The sequence below is a fragment of the Buteo buteo genome, chromosome 7 (assembly GCF_964188355.1).
Source record: "Buteo buteo chromosome 7, bButBut1.hap1.1, whole genome shotgun sequence".
NCBI classification, from domain to species: domain Eukaryota; kingdom Metazoa; phylum Chordata; class Aves; order Accipitriformes; family Accipitridae; genus Buteo; species Buteo buteo.
The window spans coordinates 20317452-20335289 of record NC_134177.1 but is presented as its reverse complement, the minus strand read 5'-3'; the positions used below and the strand labels follow the sequence as shown (position 1 = coordinate 20335289).

Here is a 17838-nt window from a genome sequence, read left to right as displayed (position 1 = left end):
AAGAAACCAGCCAGTCCTTCAGGGCTGCACAGCACCACTGATACACTCTTCAGTGTCAGCGGTGAAACCGACATGCCAATAAATTTCATTAAGGGGATTGCCAGTTCCCACAGGATTCTAGTACAGAGAAAATTGCAAAGAATTACAAAAGGATTAAAACCCCCTAAATTCCTAGTGATTCAGAAATTAGTTTCCAAAACACTATTGTACCTATCAGCTTAAGCAATGCAAAAGCAGGAAAACCTGTAGAAGATCCTGCTGGGAATAAAGAAAGCGAAAAGTCATTTTCTTTCATTAAAGTCTCTTTATTCTAAGAAAATTCTGACTGACACCAATAAGGGATTTGCTTGACTAAATGAGACTTTCTCTGGACGAATACAGCTGGGATGGGATGAATCCTAATTGCTTACATTGGAAGTTACCATTGTTTTGTGGATCAAAATCTATAAAGGTCTGCCTTGTATATATTCCAGCTTTAAAAGTTACTGTAGGAGAACTCAGTGTGTTAAATATTTGAAAAATGGAAACACCTCTCATCTGGATGAGCTAACTCAGATCATTTTCATTTGAACTGATGGGCCAGCTGCAGCCATCGGAGACTTCAGTGGCACACAGACACGTAACCTCTCCAGCAAGGCGACCAGTGAGCGACCAAGGTTCAGACTACTCAAACCACAGAGACCTGTTCTCAGGCAACTGGGAGTGACCTACTCTTTCTATTGCCTTTTACTTCTCAAGTTAGAATTTATCGTTGCTTTCATTATGAATTTTGAAAGCACTAGGCCTCATAAAACTCTCTCGCTCACGGTTAAAACGTGCAAGCCACACAGGACTATTGGTTCAGCAAAGCATCCATGCTGGGGGGAGAGAGGGGATGCTTCATGCTATGCCTGACTTAGTCATAACTGTTTCCTGAATTCTGTTTCTCAACCTTGATTATATACCTGGCATTGTAGCCTCGCTGCAGTGCTTTCTAAATCTGAAAGGTATATGCATGGGCATGTACTTATGTGCATCTTCAATGACTAGCACTTGCCATTTTAGACATTAGATAAAACTACCAATATAGTCTGCAAAATATTCAAGGTCACAAGAAAACTTACTTGTCCTCTGTGTTTATGCAGTAGCTGAAAACCCTTTTTAGGAAGGAGATAAACAAATTTCATTTAATCAGAAAATTACTAAAAACAGCGTTATCATGCCACTGACAACAATACCTCTAAAGCAACTGCTAAGGTTTTAAATTAAATTTCACATGTTGGCTTTTCAAAATGTCAAAAATGACAGCTTTTAAATAGTGAGTACTTCTGAAGACTAGACTAAATATTTACCCATAGGTCACTTCAGGGGAAAAACACAAGAAAGTCTTGTAAAGTATCTTAAAGGGTTTTTTTTTTTTAGTTTAATTTACACAGACCTCTAACCTGGCAACACTCAGTCACTTCACTCCTCTTACCTGACCTTAGCCATAAAAAAAGTGCAGTTATAGCAACAAAAGGTTTTCTTTAAAGCTACCATGCTGAGTATACTCATAAAGAAAGCAATCAAAAGCCAGATTCACTCATCTTCATACAGACTTCTGAACAGACAGGTAAGATGTGCTGGAAGGGGATTGGGAAGAAGGGGTAGGAGCTGTGGGGGCGTGGAGAGGACCTGCTCATGAAGAACTGGAGCACTCCACTGGGCCACTTGCCTCATTAGCTATTACTTCACCCCAGGGAAGAAGTGAATTGTCCTGCCCTGGGCACCACAAAGGGGATGCTAGAATGAGTCTAGTTCAACTATTCTGTAAACACTCTTTGCTTCATGTTCGCTTTTTCTAGCACGGTCTTGGGAGGGCAGATTCATGGTCGCAAACAGGAACGTTAACAAAACCACCCTGCAACCTGCATGTAGTGGATTTGACCAAAGCTTTTAAAGCTTCCAGTACAATATTTATGTAAACATGACTCTCTGTATACACACACGTGCATATATATATATGACATCACATATATAGAGCCATTGTAATCTAAGGAAAATCTACATTAAAAAAAAAAAAAAAATACTCCCAATTTTTGCCCTTAAGTGGCACTTCGATGACCCTCATAGCAAAGGCAGAAACCCTGCTCTGACACCTACAGCATCTATACAGCAATAATAGAACTGGTTATAGCAACAAGATCAGACCAAACCAGTCCCCTCCTTGTGCAAACTGGATGAATAAGGGAGATGGAGTGATCTGCCTGCAGTCCTCTGTGTACAGGTTCAGGGGAAGGACAGAAGGAAGGATACGCCAGGTGTTCCTAGCTCACCTGCTCCTCCACAAGGGTCATCTAGCACAGACCTGTCAGATACTAAAATTTAGATGTATGAAGTCCTAGACCTGCAGACTGAGCAAACAGCTTTTTTGAAAGGCGCTCAGCCCCTTCAGAAGCCCCTGAAGCAAAAATAACTGACAAAAACATTTGCATTTGCTCTAAATAAACTTTTCAAAAATACCATTTGACTTCTAGAGAGTACTTACTAACAAGCCACTGTCCTGTAGGGCAAATCTCATATATGCTGTTCCGCTTCATTTTACTCAGTGAATATCTCCCTATTTCTACCTACACTATGGTTACTTATCTCTTCATGACTTAGAGATATTTTTGATGCTACGTATCTGAGTAAATAATTGTACGTTTTTCTACAGAGGCTTCATCTGTAAAAATCAGTATCATCTATACATGACCATTATAAACTCAGCTCTCTCAATGATGTTAAAAATTGTAATTGTTTCCTTGACGTCAACCACCCTCTCAATCAATTACCTAGCTATCAAGTCATTTACACACACAACGTAAACAAGAGCAAAATCTGGTCAACCACACTGAGCTCAATCAACAAACTACAATCAATTAAAACTAATCAGATCATAATTAGTCTTACAAAAAAAAAAAAAAAAAAAAAAAAAAGGAGTTTCCAGCAAATAATATAAGTCCACCTACAGAAAATACAGGTCTAAATGTAGTATATTAAGAAATGCATTCTTTGAATAAGGTCCCCATATATAAAAGCCTTTACAGCTGCAGTGGGAGCTAACACCACTATGAAATCTACACCATCGGAGTTGCAGAGGACTGATGCATGAAGGAGAGATTGGCTCCTGGCTGATAGCAAAAAGTGCCTGTAGGCCAAAGATTTAACATGCTCCAATTATGAAATATTGGGTAGAAAGACACAGGTCACAAGCCACAAAAGTAAAGCCAAGTGTGCCTGCATTTCCTAGGGGCTAAACAAGCTATTGAGAAATATGCTCGCAGAATAACATGACACAGTGACCCCATCTTAGTCTATCTTACGTCTGAAAAGAAAAGAAATCAGAACAAACAGATTCCCCTGAAAACCCGAGTTACAACCCTGATATTACAGCAGTGAGCCACGGCACAGGAAGTGCAGTGTGAACTACAAGCCTCTGATGAAAAAGGTGCATTACCTATTTCCAATTAAAGGCAAGAGGCACACAGTTATAAGTGCTCTAAGTTTTAGGTCAGGGTATGATATATTTTAATGACTCTTAGAAAACACAACAATTTAAAGATTCTTTGGCACCACTAAACTGAACAGACTCTCAGCTTCTGTTATCTGAGGATACAGGCAAAAATGAACAGATACATTCCTCTTCATCTGCCGGCAGGCTGCCGATTTATTGTTACTATTCAGGCTTTGTTTTATTTCCAGCCATACTTTCCTGTAAGGCTTTAACCACTTCTGGTGAGCACTATTCACATATAGTCAGGATTTGTACAATAATGACAACAATCCCTCTTAACCAGGATTTAAGAGGGTAAGTCAAGCAGCAGGGCCTGCCTCCTACCAAAGTCTTGTGAACTGCCAGGGTTAGATGCTCTCAGCAGCACCACCAGCATTCATTCTCGGGACCCAAGACCAGGAAGCTTAAACTTGCTATCTTTGACTGTGTGCCAATAGCTCAGGACAGCGAGAACTACACTGTAAAGCAGCCTTGTCAAAAAGATCCATTTCCATATAAAATATCTATCCAGAATGGCAGCTAGTGACAAGCAAACCCCAAATGCTATCCTAGATGAGCCACAGACCATCTTAATCAATCTGTGACCAAGTGTTACAACTGCAAAGTTCTTTCCCTGCCTGTTTAAAAAAAGTTAATGAGAATAATCTTCAGTGTATTATCACTGATTCTTTATTACACTGGACATGCAGAATAGCCTTGAAAGAGCCTCCAGCATGCACACGCAAACACAGCTTGTAGTTGGATATACAAAACTACAGAAGGAAACCAAACACATTTTGCCATGAAGAAAAGGACTCATTGCCTCCCAGTCTTTCTTGGGGAAACCATTACATGTTTAACACCTAAAGTAATCTCTCAAGCTAAGACAATACACTGAAAACCAGTACTTGCCTAACGCTTCTCAACAGAAGGCTCTGGGCGTTTTACCTAAAATTGCCCACAGTTTCAATTTCAGTCAGGAAAGCTTAGGCACAACACAGTTCATGCGAGCTGCGCAGTGTCACACAGCAGAGTTTTGGGAGGCGCAGTCCTCGCCAGAAGCCATCACCGGCAAAGCTGCCGTCTACCTTGCAGGGCAGAGCCTCACCTCAGCTTTCCACCAAGGGCTCTGGAGCTTTCTTCATTTGCTTCCTGCACTGCAGGAGGACAGTGGCTTTCTCCTCCTCCTCCTGGCCTCGAGAGGCACAGATCGCCCATAGCATAGATGAGATGTGAAATAGCACAGAGTAACTTTCTACTCCAGAAGCAGCATTATGGATTTTCATGGAACTACCAAGCATGTGTTACCAGGCGCCAGAGAGACTATCACACAATGCTCCTATCAGTACGTGTCTGATTGACAACGTGATGCTATAGAACACTTTCCCTAATGGACCTGAGTTCTGTAAACTCCTGAACTACCCGTGCTTCAGTCTCAGACTTCAGTAATCATTCTCCAATGTTCAGTACCTCACCATACAGGTTGACGAGACTCAGTCAGTCCCACGTACACACCAAGGAATAAATCCTGCTCTCTCCTACGGGTAGTCTGAAAAGCGTTTCGCCTGTAGTTTCTTAGCAATTTCATAGAAGAAATGGAAGAACGGGTGCATACTCACACAGCTTAATCTGTGAATTTCCCCTTGATTCACTCGCCTAATGGTTCTTCTCTTCCTCCGCAGTTCACTGGGCTCCCTTCTGAATCTCCCGCGAAAGCTCATTGTATCCGTAGGAATTCAAGCAGCAAACAGATCTCTCTTTAAAAACTGTGCTCCTTTAACCTCTTCCCTTCAGCAGCTTCAGCATAACAACTGGAAGCTGCGTATACCGTTCAAGGGGGAAGTATGTCTAAAACTTACATGCTGTATCCACAGTAACTGAACAGAAAGAAGAAGAAGAAAACCAGCAATAACTCATTTCTTCCTGTGAATAATATTCTGCTATTAAGGCGAGAGCGTCTCATTAAACCATAGATATACCCAGCCCCCGCCTCTAATGCAAATGAAAATAGGAAGTTGTAGAAAAAAAAATGTTTGCAACTGAACATCTACCTTTGTCTCAAAACCCATTACATCCTTTCTCCTCACCACTCTCCCCAATCCGAAAGCCAAAACAGCTGCACTCTTACTTCATGTGCATGTATGTCTGCAAGCTAAAAAAAGGCATTCACAGAACAACCACCTCCTACCAAGCTCCCTGGTAGCAGACTTCAATCACAGAGCACACAGCAACAGGTTCGTACTGCCAGGGCCCAGAATCATCTCTGGTTTTGGACCGAGGTAACAGTTCCCCTTTCAAAGTGGTGTGAAACATCAGTAAGAGAAAGCACCCTGCAAATTCCTAAATCTGCAGACAGTTAGAAAAAGGGAAAAATAGATAAATTTATATGCTTATATCCAAAATACATTTTTGGTTTGTAAAAACCTGGTTTTAAAAGTGCTTGTCACCTGCCAACTAAGAAAAATTACTGCTTGCTTCAACCCTGCTCCCACCTCAGGTGAGAGAAAAGCTGCCAGACAGAGCCTGTTCCCCAGATGCTCCATGCAGGGGCAATCACAGCAGCACCCTGACAGGTTAGGAGCCCCTCACTCAGTGCCTCAGAACTGCAGAGGCAACGGGAGTAGTGACACAGGCAATCAAACCATTCTTAATTAAGGTAGGAGAGACTCGCCCAATGCTCAGCTGTCTGAAGCCTGGAAGGGCACAAAGGTCTTTTAAAACTGAACAAACCCTCTCAGTGCCCACACATGTGCACGCGCACACACAGACCCTTTTCTCCTTTGTTCCAGCTGAGGATTCATCCTGCTGTAGCAGCAAAGCTGCAATCCCGTGTGCACATAGTCTTTATGTGTCATGCATTAGGTTTTTTTTATTTTTACTTAATATCAGGGTGCATAACTAAGACAAATTGATAGTTTTTCTGCCTTTTCATTCTGTTTTTTTTGCAAATCGGGCGATAAGCATCTTTTTAGCAACTTGTTTCAATTAAGTAGTCTGAGATTGGCAACTTTACCCTGAGTGCCATTTTTTTCTTTTTCTTTCCAGCAATTAATAATTCTGAGTTCTATGAACTCTTTGACACATTTTTCAGTGTTAGTAACATTTGATCCAAAGTAACAAACCTCTGCAGGATTTCCACATGATTGTTCCACATGCTGGATTTCTATGCCAGGAGAGCAGTCACCCTTAGCCCAGCATGTCTGACCTGAGCACTACAAAACAACACATCGGTCGATTAGTTTGCTTTCGTCTTCCACAGTTAAAACACGGTGCAACTTCATGAATTAAAAACCCGTCTCATCATTATCTTTGTCATTTAGCTTTGCCTCTGAGAAGATCACCTCCTTTAAACTGAGTGTTACCAGCCTGCTGTGCGACTGCTTAAGACAGATTTCACTGTACTCCTACTTGGCGGTGAAAAGCATCTGTGTCTGGCACTAGAAAACAGAAAAGACAACAGAAACCCTTAGCCAAGGTATGCAGACATTTCAAGTGGCTACCAATATAGCACCGCAAAATTAACCAAGTCGGAATCACCCTTGTTTTCTCTCAAACCTCCATGTTATCTATACTGAGTCCCAAGTTCCTCTCACGTAACGTAGTGAATGCAGCTGTCAAGACAAGAGGTCCTTGCCAGAAGTTAAATTTAATGCTGGCTCCATCAGCTCTGCTGGCTTAACTTTAAGCAGGTATCAATTCCTCTCAGAGGCTCTTTCACCTATTGGCTCCTTTCTGTAGCTGTCACACAGAACAAACCGAGCTCCATCTTTCCTTTCCTCGGAAGGCGCTCTCCCAGCTCCCTGTCTCCAGCAGCACTGAGGAGCCGTTCCAGGGCATCCTTTCCACCAACATAAGGGTCACCGCCGCTTCCTGAAACTTTGATGAACTTGTTTTACTCCCAAATAATACAAAAAGATGAACTTAGTTTCAAGTTTCCAGCTGGTCCTTATCCAATTTACTGAGTATCTTCTGTCCAAAGGACTTTCATTCCTGATATTATTAAACCTCATTTATTTCCATATCTCTGACAGCCCATTTTTCAGACTCAATGCTAAAGGCACTGAGCACTATATTTTCTGAGCACCAAGGCATTAAAAGGTTGAAGCGATGAAATAACAAATAAGCTACAGCATTTACACAGATCTAAACAGAATAGTAAACAACTGCAAATAAAGATTCCACTCTCTTGGATCAGTTTTGAATGCAAATCGCTCTACACTTGTAATGGGGAATAACATCACCAGTCAAATGTCTAATAATGCTTTGTCCTGTAGCAGAATTACAAAGTAAAACCCATTAGCATCAGTGTGACTGTAAAAGATTTCCTAATTTTTCCTCAAAGACTTCTCTATCTCTTCAATTAAAGATATCAGGTACTTTAAGATGGTCACAAAATTGCTTATGTTAATAGGAATAAAGCTCCTGCGCTGCTTTTAAATTCAGAACTATTATTTATAAGGTGAGAAGTATTATCCATACCTCGAGTTCTACCAAGAAAAGAGGTATTTGGTCACAGGAAATCCACAAGCCTTGGCTTATGTTTGTGTACTGCTGTATCAGATTCGTGTAGTCAAAATAAGGATGTTGAAGCACTTCAAAAAAATGATAAAATATGTAAGATAGTCAATTCAGGGTTTAATTGCCCTCTGCTCTGCTGTCTTTGCTGAAGATTTTCATCTGTTCCCAGCATTTTGAAGAAATTTGCTAATATCTAGATAGGAAAAATAACATTTGATATCTCTACTCCTGTTAAGGAATAGCTATGCATTCTCTTTGGTTCAGAGCCACTAGCATTCAGTTTTCTGACAGGGGTCACAAGTTCTTTCATAACGTCTTTTATTCTCTTTCCCCACATTTCTTCTAGAGCTTCTGTCCAACTTATTTCCCTCTTAAATCTATTAACTGACATGCTTCACTGACTTAGTTTGAGTCTATGATATACAGGAAAATGTAAAAATGTACTGCTGGACAAAACTAATCCACTGCTACAGTATCTCGTGCAATCATTGGAAAATGAATTTCGCTAGTGCTTTGCTAGCAGCAAAGATACAAAAATTCAGTCCATAAAGTGTGTATCTTCAACTAACATAAAAGGCACTCCAAAACAGGCTAAATATTTGAGTTGCTGTGTACCAAATACTGAATTCACCATACTGTCCTTCTAACATAATATAATCTACCACCTCCCACCAAGAAGGATTGAGAAATGAAGCTTCAGTTAGCCACACTGGCATCTCCCCCCCCCCCCCCCCCCCCAGTTTGGCAGGGGGTGGGGGGAGCATGGAATCACATGCAAAGATTGAATTCATAGCAAGTTTCAGGGAATGAATGCTTCCCTTCAGCTCAGGACTTCTGTCTGGGAGCAATGCTGACATGTACGAACAGAGTGCAAGTCAAAAACATAGTCTTGACTTATGCCCATGTATATATAAATAATTGCTCATCCATAGTTGTTATGTGCCTAATCCTGACTCAGGCATTTTGTTTAACAGATTTGAGCAAGATAGTTTGATTAACAAGTAAGATAACGCCTTTTGCTGGAACAAGCTGCATCAACTGTATATTATGCCTTTTGTGAAATTAAATTCTGAAATTAAAGACAAGCCTCTCATAACAAAACTTGCTTCATTTATAAACTAAGACCACCACGATGACAGTGACACTACCATTCTGGCAGTCTCTGCAGTGTAGACCAGTACTGAGAAATTTGGCTGACAAACTTAATGCTTCACCACTTGGCAGAGTGCAGATAAGATACCTGCCTACCTCTCTCGACAGGCTTGTGGCATTTCCAGCATGTCAGAGTTCCTGGTACAACCACGGCAATAAAGTTGTTGAAAAAAACCCAAAGGATGACAGCAATGCCAAACACCCAGCCCTTGGAGCAGAAACAGAAACAATTCTGCACTTTGCAACCATGACTTTAGCACATGGCCAGCAGGCAGCTATCAGCTCAGGTACCAGTGATAAGAAGAAAAAATATGCTACCCAGCAGAGGGTCAAAGGGCTTTTTTTTTTTTCTCTTCAGTATTTCTATTTTAAAACAAAACAAAACAAAACTTACTTCACAGATTTCCAGCCTTCTCTATCCCATATTATGGATGTAGGATGCAAAAGTCACAAAATCTGGAGACCTTGTTGGTATACTCAACAGAGTTAATATCCCACAGCATGCAGGCAGTGCCAGTAGATAAGCTGTACTAATACATACTGATGCTGTTTTCCATATATTACTCACCTGGTCTTCAATTACAGTCCCCCAGCAAGCCCACCATCGCTGTCTGTCACACCCCAAACAGCACGGCAGGGCAATGCTGCAAGAAGTCAGTTATGCATTTGGACAAAGCAAGCTGTATTAGATATAATTTGCCACCCTTTCTGTGGTCAGAGTGCTTGCTAGGAAATTGACTGTAGTGAGTGGCAACGCACTGCACTTATTTTCAGGTATGATTGCCAAAAATCTACTAATGGGACTGTGAGACTAAAACTGAGGTGTCAATGACTGTACACCACGTTTGTCTTATCTGTGTCTTCCAGGCATCAGGAACAGTGCATGCTCTGTAGTGGTTTGTGAGTGCATGTAAAAACTGCACTTCCTAAAAGCTTCATGCTGGACAGGTAAAGCAGATCACTACCCTGGGACCAGAAAGAGAGCAGCTACCAGATGATGCAGGAAGCCCTAGTTACCTCCCTCCCAATCCCTTTGTCATCAAAGACTGGCGGGGCAGGTGGCAGGGGTATTAATAAGAGATGGTCTTTTGAAATTAAATGTTCAGTATTGGTCTGTGCTTTGAAAATGTTGGGGGGTTTACTTTTTTTGAAGAGGGTGAAAATATAAAACCAAAACAATTTAAACAGAAAGGTAAAACAATTTAGTTTTACATATAAAAAACCCCAAACATATGAAGCAACCTTTCACAAAGTCACTCTGGTATTGAATCAACTGGAAGTGAATTACACCGTTTTTTGAGAAATGTGACTCCACTTATGCTCTAACAACTTAAGCTGAAACATCAACATTCGCATACAAACCCTGTGTGAAGTCATTAGAATAGCTGATGTTTGCATTTTGCCTACAAATCCATATGGCTAGCTCTGACCAGGCAAAGGGCCGGGAATCTGTCAGGGTAAAAATGACATCAACACACAGGATGAGCTCTCCAAGGCAGGGGAACGAAGCCCCTTATATTTGCCAGAGCTCTGCTAACAGATCTTTCCAGACAACAGTCCCCCATGCCAGTAACTCCACCTATGTCAATCCATTTCTTTTCCTCCTAGCCTGACACTGCACTCATCTCAGCGATTCCTTCCTCTGTGCCTTCACCTTCACTTCACGCCCCAGATATTAGTGCACTCACGCAGAACAAATTTGCCAGAGGCTGCCCTGTTCCTTTGCCCTGCCTCAGAGGCTAAAACACACCCTCTAGTTGAGCTGGTGGTGTCAGGAGCCTCCACGGGCTGCGCTTGCCGGTCTCTTTGTGCATGGCCAGAGCCGGTAAGATTCATCCGTGGCTGAGAGTCTCCCCTGAGGGGGGTGAGGAGAAGGCCTGTGGGAGCACAGTTTGGCAGCTCCCAGCCTGATCTCACACACCCCACTCAAGGGCCCTTACAGCACATGTATTTCATCACCTCAAAATGGCCCTGTAAGCACTCACAAGAGTTCGCTGATAACGTCCACACTCCAAAAGCCACTTACTACCCCTTTCCTGATTTTATAGCTCCTAAAAAACGTCTTGCTGTTCTCCCATTTGGGAAGCGGGCTTAGCTGGGCCAGCAGCAGTTAGTCCCTTCCTCTCCCGCAGCCTGGGAACACCGCTCCATGCGCACACACCTCGCCACAGTAATGTTTCTACCAGCTAACCCCACAAGAACATAGATGCAAGAGCGGCATCATTTCAGCAGCTTTGCAAGCTGGAAACCCACCTGCACCTGGCACAAATATAATACATTCCCTTGCCACTAGACGAAGAAGGGCCTCGGAGAACCTGGTGATGCAACCCCAAAGGCCTCCAGCTATAGCCACACGGTATCACTTAGAGAAAACCAGTATCACAGATCTCGCGCTTGCAGCCATTCCTCATCTACCCTATCAGCCCTCTGGAGATAGCAGCCACTGGGGGAGCAAGAAGAGAGGGGGTACTGGTACTGTGCCGTGGTGTGACCAGCTGGTCCTCTCTGCAAGTGCGAGGGTCCCTGTTGCACAGCAGAGTTGCAGACTCACATACAGCACAACTAAGCGCAGTCATCACGGGCTTTTGTTCCGCGTATCTTTGCCCAGATTGGATAGAAATAGGGCTATAGTTACTCTCTTTAGCAAACAAAATGCTGCTTCTTACATCAGCAATTAGGTTGGAAAAATAAACTTTCTATTAGCAATGTTGTCCTGCTGATGTGTACAAAAGCAAAACACACAATTAGTTTAATTTCTTCTTTAGTTTGATCCATTGGGAAATTTCAAACAAACATTACCCTTGTGTTTTCATCTACTTGGACTGGAATCAGCCCTTGGTAACAAAACACATAGTGATGAAGGGCCATAACAGGTGACTAAATAATTAATCTAAATTTACTATCTCCAGATACGTCGATGCTGCTGTGATTTTGGCTTCCGCTGCATGCTTTTCTGATTGCAATTCTAATACTTGCTATTCACGTCTACGCTACGTTGCAGAAATAAGTCTTCTTTTTCTTTACCAAGAAAACGTCAGATCAGACAACATCTTGTTTATAAAGAGAACGCACATTTTCACCCAATTTTCCAGCTGGAATAACTGAAGCAAAAGGAGATCAGGCAACTCACTCATTTACTCAAGGTCACAATCAACATCTACAATGCCATAATATTGATACAAAATACCCTGGGATTCTCTTCATTGTTTTTTCTAAGTACCAAAATACACTCCCCTCCATATGTGTGCAAGCTGACTGTACAACCATTATTGTGTTTGATATCACATACTTGTAACATATAGTCAATGTTACAAATTCCTGTATACTCTCTTCTAGTGCCTGTGGGTATCTTAAGCAGTTAAGAAAGCAACTGCATATAATAATTCATCATCTGGATCCTATAATTGAAAGCTAAATAATGGCATTTTGGAAGAGAGAAAAGCACACAAATTCCAAAAACAGATAAGCAAGATTATTTTATTATTTTATCAAAAAGGAGTGAAATAAAAAGCCCTGCAAATCAGATTTACATTAGTTAAGTTTGGTAAGTGGAAAAGAGGAAAAGACAGCTCGCACCCTTTTCGCAGTCCCCTTCTCTTACTGATCTCTTGGAACACAGAAAGCAAAACGGTGTAGCCTAATACCTAGCGCCAACGCCTGATATGGTGTTTCTCACTCTGACATAACTTTCTGTACACCCAGAGAATTGTTTCACCTTTCTAGGCTTTGCTTTTAATTTCTTCATTAAAAACTGCTAATCCTCATTGAGACTTAACAAATGTGCAATCTTCAGCATTACCAAAATAAGAAGGTAAAAAACTCTAGGAAAACACTGAAGTGGCAGTGGTTAGGATCCCAGAGTAAGCCCTACAGTTTGTGAAAGCCTGTGTAAAGTTATTAAAACGAAATATAACCCCAGCCTTGGCAAAAAAGAAATGTAATATAATCTATCGAGTTCTACTCCTTCAGTTATCCCAACCTCAGAGCAAGGAATATCCAGTGGACTGCTGTGGGTCCTGATGCACAGACAAGGTACTGCACACCAGCAGACTCGCAATACAGGCCCACGCACAGGGACTGTAACCTGCAACAAATGCAAAATAATTCATGGGAGCAGAGTCAATCAAGCTGACATACTTGCACATGTAAGAGGCAAAACAATGCCAAGTACAATACTATTTCAGTACCAAAAAAAAGTACTGAATGTTCACCTGGATGCCACACTAAATTCCAGTTTATGTAAGCATGGTCATACCAGCTAGGATGAAAGTTCATTTAATCCAGACTTTGCACCTGTGAGAATCTACAGATGCTTCGGTAAAAGTTCAGAAAACAGTCAATATAATAGTATTTCTCCTGAACACACTTCCAATTTCCACTCATGCAGGTTCCCAGCCTGAGATGGCATCTGTGTATTTAGTAGTTCTCAAAGACTTCTCTGATGAATTTTTCCAGTCATTCTTCAAACCTACACAGACACTATAGATGCTAAACATTTTGTGGCAAGGAAATCCAGTTTTAATATTAATTCAGTGAATTTTTTTCTTCCAACCTTGTCCCCCATTAGTTTCATTTGATGATCCCTACTTCTCTTGTTGAGAGAAGAAACTGCAAGCAAAGTCTACATGTCTCTGAGCATTCCTGATTTTTATGACTTCCATCGTATCCCCTCATAGTTATTTTTCAGGCCAGTCCAGGTCCAGTCTTCGTCTACATACGTAGTCATGGACTAACTTTGCTGATCCTCCTCACTCTTCTCTGTGATTTTCCAGTTCCCATAAGTCTGTTTTGAATTGTACAAGGTATTAAAGCCCTCCCAAGAAGCTGCTATGGAACTCTGTTATCCAAGGACAGATCAAAAAGCAAAATTTATTTATGATTTCTCAGTGAGCTGTAAAGGAGGACCAAAACTATGTCATTCTTAACACACTAAAACTGCTCTAAGATTCCAGGTCCCAGCTTCTGCAAGGCAGAGAGCTGAATCATAGTGATTCCTCTTCCTTTTCCTTCTCCAGATGATTTTTTCAATGAGATGAGTGTGAGCCAGTATTCCTGCCCTCATGTTTCTCCCCACTCCCGCATCTTGCTCTTTGTATCCAACATGCAAAGACAAGCCCTTGCACCTTCACTCTTGCTTATCATCAAAACCTAAACTGGCCATTGACAACCTGACTCTGTACCAAGAGGGTTTTTTTTTTAATTTGGAAATTCTGGGTTTTTTGGTGTTTTGTTTTTTTTTTTTTAATTTGGAAATTCTGGAAAGTCCAGAAAATTCCCTCTTACCCTAGAAATAGCTGGAACATCCTGACTCTTATTTCTATTAAGCACCACTTGAGCTGGATACAAAAGAATTGGGCAGGAAATCAGAAACTAAGAGGTTAACTTCTGATTTTCTACAAATACAACACTACAGCCAAGCATAAACAAGTGCCAGAAAAGGATGTGGATGGGAAATAAAGCAGCATTTGCTGCAGTTCCTCCTCACTCAGCTCCTTGTTCTCCCTGAAACACTGCAGACACAGTCTGACTCAAGGAGCAAATCCTTTTGTGAAAATATTTCCAAGAAATACAGTTGTCTTTTGAATGCATTTTACAAAAAGCAATGTTTAGCTACCAATTCAGATTCTTTTTGCAGGCTCACGTAACTTAAAATTGCCTTTGATTTAGTTTGAAAAAGGAAAATTGGCAAACACTCAGTATGCAAAAAAGCTTTTGGCAGCTTAAAAATACTGTGTAAAGAAACTTCTTGGTGGGAGCCGGTACAAACTTTTATGTCAACTCATCTCTCAAACATTTCATTTGGGCAGGGCCTTTCTAGTGCATTCTTCAAGAACTGGCTTTTTTATATAGTGAAAACATTTTCAAATTACATTACAATATTTACAGTTTCAATTAGATTCTGAGAAGCAAGGTAAAAACATATTGGTACAATTCCAGGCTTAGATTCACTTTTTTATGAAAAACTTCCATACATTCTGCTAAAATATTTTGTATTTATACAAGTGTTTGAGGAATGAGCACGCTATCTGTCAGAGCTGCTTGGTTGGAGGGTTTCTGAACAAAAGCAGGTGACGGACGCACAAACACTCCAATCACAAGTCCTTCCCCAACTGATCTTTGCTACATTGTCAGCAGAAACATAATCAGGTGCTACAAGGGACAAATTGTCATCATGAAGAATAAGAGGCATCACGAACAACAAAATATATGATATATCTTAAATACTGGAAAATGTATTCATTAGAAGTCTGCATAGAAACAGCAAATGGTTGCTACTAGATGTATCAGATTCAAGGTTAGGATTCTTTCCCTGTATCTTCCACACATATGCTGCTCACATTCATCTGAAGGATGTGTTATGGAGCACATGTCTAACACCTGGGAGCAGACAGCCAACAAGGGACTTGGTTTCTTTCATAACAGGCCAGTTAAAAGGAGACCCAACCGCAAGTTGTAAGGCCCAAGAAACCAGATATTCCTGGCAACAAACAGGCTTTTAGATATCTGCTTAGATCACTACACCTCCTAAAGGGCTGTGCCCTTGCTTAAAACCAAAGAGCTAACGGTGGTCAATAGCCGGAGGAACTCAAGCAGTACAAAAGCCAAAACAGAGTCACAGCCTGAATAAGCAAATTCAGTCACAAGTGCCAGCTGGCAGGTGGAGAGACCAAACAGGCAGCTGGATGCTCTGTGCCTGGTTGCTTTTTCTAGGGAGATGAGAAAAGGCTCCTCAAGCACGTGGGAGAACGGGTTAAAGACAGGGGAAGAGCTAAGGCACTGACAAGACAGAAGTGCAAATCAGCTGTGTGAACACTTTTTATTCTTTACCTTCAAGCCACAAGTATCCAAAAGTGAGAAAAAATAGGCCCAATCCCAAGCTCCATTTCTCCCCAGAACTTGTCCTCCTCTGTAAGCCCATTAAGATCAGATCTCCTACAGTGAGAGCTGCAATGCATGTTTGCACATTATTTATTAGCGGCAGAAACATCTCAAAAAGAACTGTGGAGCATCTGGTTCCATGAATCTACATTTCAGTAACTAATCTCTTTACTGTTAAGGCTTACCCTCTGAAAGAGCTAATTTTGGCACGTAAGTCACAACCTGTGGAAAGCATCAAGGTAACACTAAACCCTTGCTGAAACACCAAAGAAAGTTATGACTTACTGGAGATGGGATGTTCAACTCCCAACATCCTAGTTTCATAGCTAACCACTGTATTAGTATCAATACTAATGAAAAGAAAATGAGCACAGCAGTTGACAGATAAGAAGTGAGGAAAAACAAACACCAAAGGCATGAAGTGTTCAATTCAATTGGTTCCATACACTGTATTCAGAGTGATCCCTGAGGCAGAAGGAAGTCTGACAAACATTACAATGGCTATTTTTCATTGAAAACCACACACACAGAATCTATTATGTTTTAAGCTAACCACAAATTGGGAATAATTATTAACAGACTGCAAGTGTAGAAGTAAGATATTGCACAGAAATTCTTTGTTTAGACAGAACGTAACATTTTGTACTGAAGAGGCACCAAATTAACAGGATGAAAAAAAGTACATTTTTTATAATAAGTATTTATTTACAGAGTTCCCCAAGTTTAAAGTAAGAGTCCTAGCAGAACTGAAATAATTGAGCCCCAGAACAATGAAGGAATCCGTTTCTTTCTGACTGGAAATACACATATGTATGTACAGCTACCACACCTCAGCATAGGAGATCGTGGTCCATGGGCTGAGCCAGCTTCAGCTGGACTAGACCTGGAGTAGCGCTCCGAGATGATGTCAGAACCTTGCCACCCAAAACATCCTGAAGCATTCATGTGACATGCTTTTTGGTGCTGGATCCTAATCCTTTCTCCACCATGGCATTCCTCACTCCAATCACTAATTCAGGCTGGAAGGCTTAATTATTCAACGAAGGGATTTAAAAGCTAAAAGACCAGGAACTGTTCATGTGTTTCCAAGACACTCTATCTTCCTCCATCTTCCTTAGCTCCAAACACTCTGAAGACACTGCGCCTGTTTCTGTATTCCTGAAACAGTACTGCAGTGAACAGGAGCTCAGTTACTTGAATACTTTGGCAGAGGATTCATTTCTTGTTTCACTCACAAAAGCAGAGCTGCCAGTTAGTACTAGCTGACAGACTCAAATACGCTGAAACGCAGCTTAGCCTTAGAAATGCGTTTTGCTTTTGCTAACCTTTCTTTGGTTAAGGGAACATCAAAACCATTCACCTGTGTTTGTCTAGTTCCTCTTAAGCTACAGGAGATATCGCAATGTGGAACTAGTCTGTATTCGTGTACACATATTGGCTGTAGTCATCTAACAGTCATCAAGTGGTGATGCCTTTCGTCAAAAGCTTGTATGATTCAGGAAATGTAATCTAGAAATCAGAATCTCTTGAGAGTTTATAGAAATCAGGTGACAACCCCCCTGGGTTGCACAGAAGAAGGTAAGATCACTAGTGCTAGCCGCACTAGGTTTTACAGCACACAGTAATCACACGCCAGTTTACGCTGCAGATGTACTCACAGTATCTACTCCTCAATTTATCTGTTTGCCGCAGCTGATGGTGCACTGGCTCAGCAGCTGCTATTAAGTGAAATGACTCCTGTTGCACCGTGCCATGTTACCCCAGTTTCCTGGCCAGAAGTTGCTGGAGAGGCTATG

The 17838-nt window shown here is 41.4% G+C and overlaps 1 protein-coding gene across 6 annotated transcripts in view; it reads right to left on the bottom strand.

Annotated features, from left to right (window-relative positions):
* Nucleotides 1-17838, bottom strand: part of DOCK10 (dedicator of cytokinesis 10) — a 166536-nt gene that overhangs the window by 111583 nt on the left and 37115 nt on the right. The window contains exon 1 of one of the 6 annotated variants that reach the window (XM_075031845.1): nucleotides 5113-5214. The exons of the other annotated variants lie outside the window; for them this stretch is intronic. Coding sequence (XP_074887946.1) covers nucleotides 5113-5214 — 102 coding nt within the window. Of the gene's footprint in view, nucleotides 1-5112; nucleotides 5215-17838 lie in introns of those variants that run through there. 6 annotated transcript variants of the gene reach the window in all.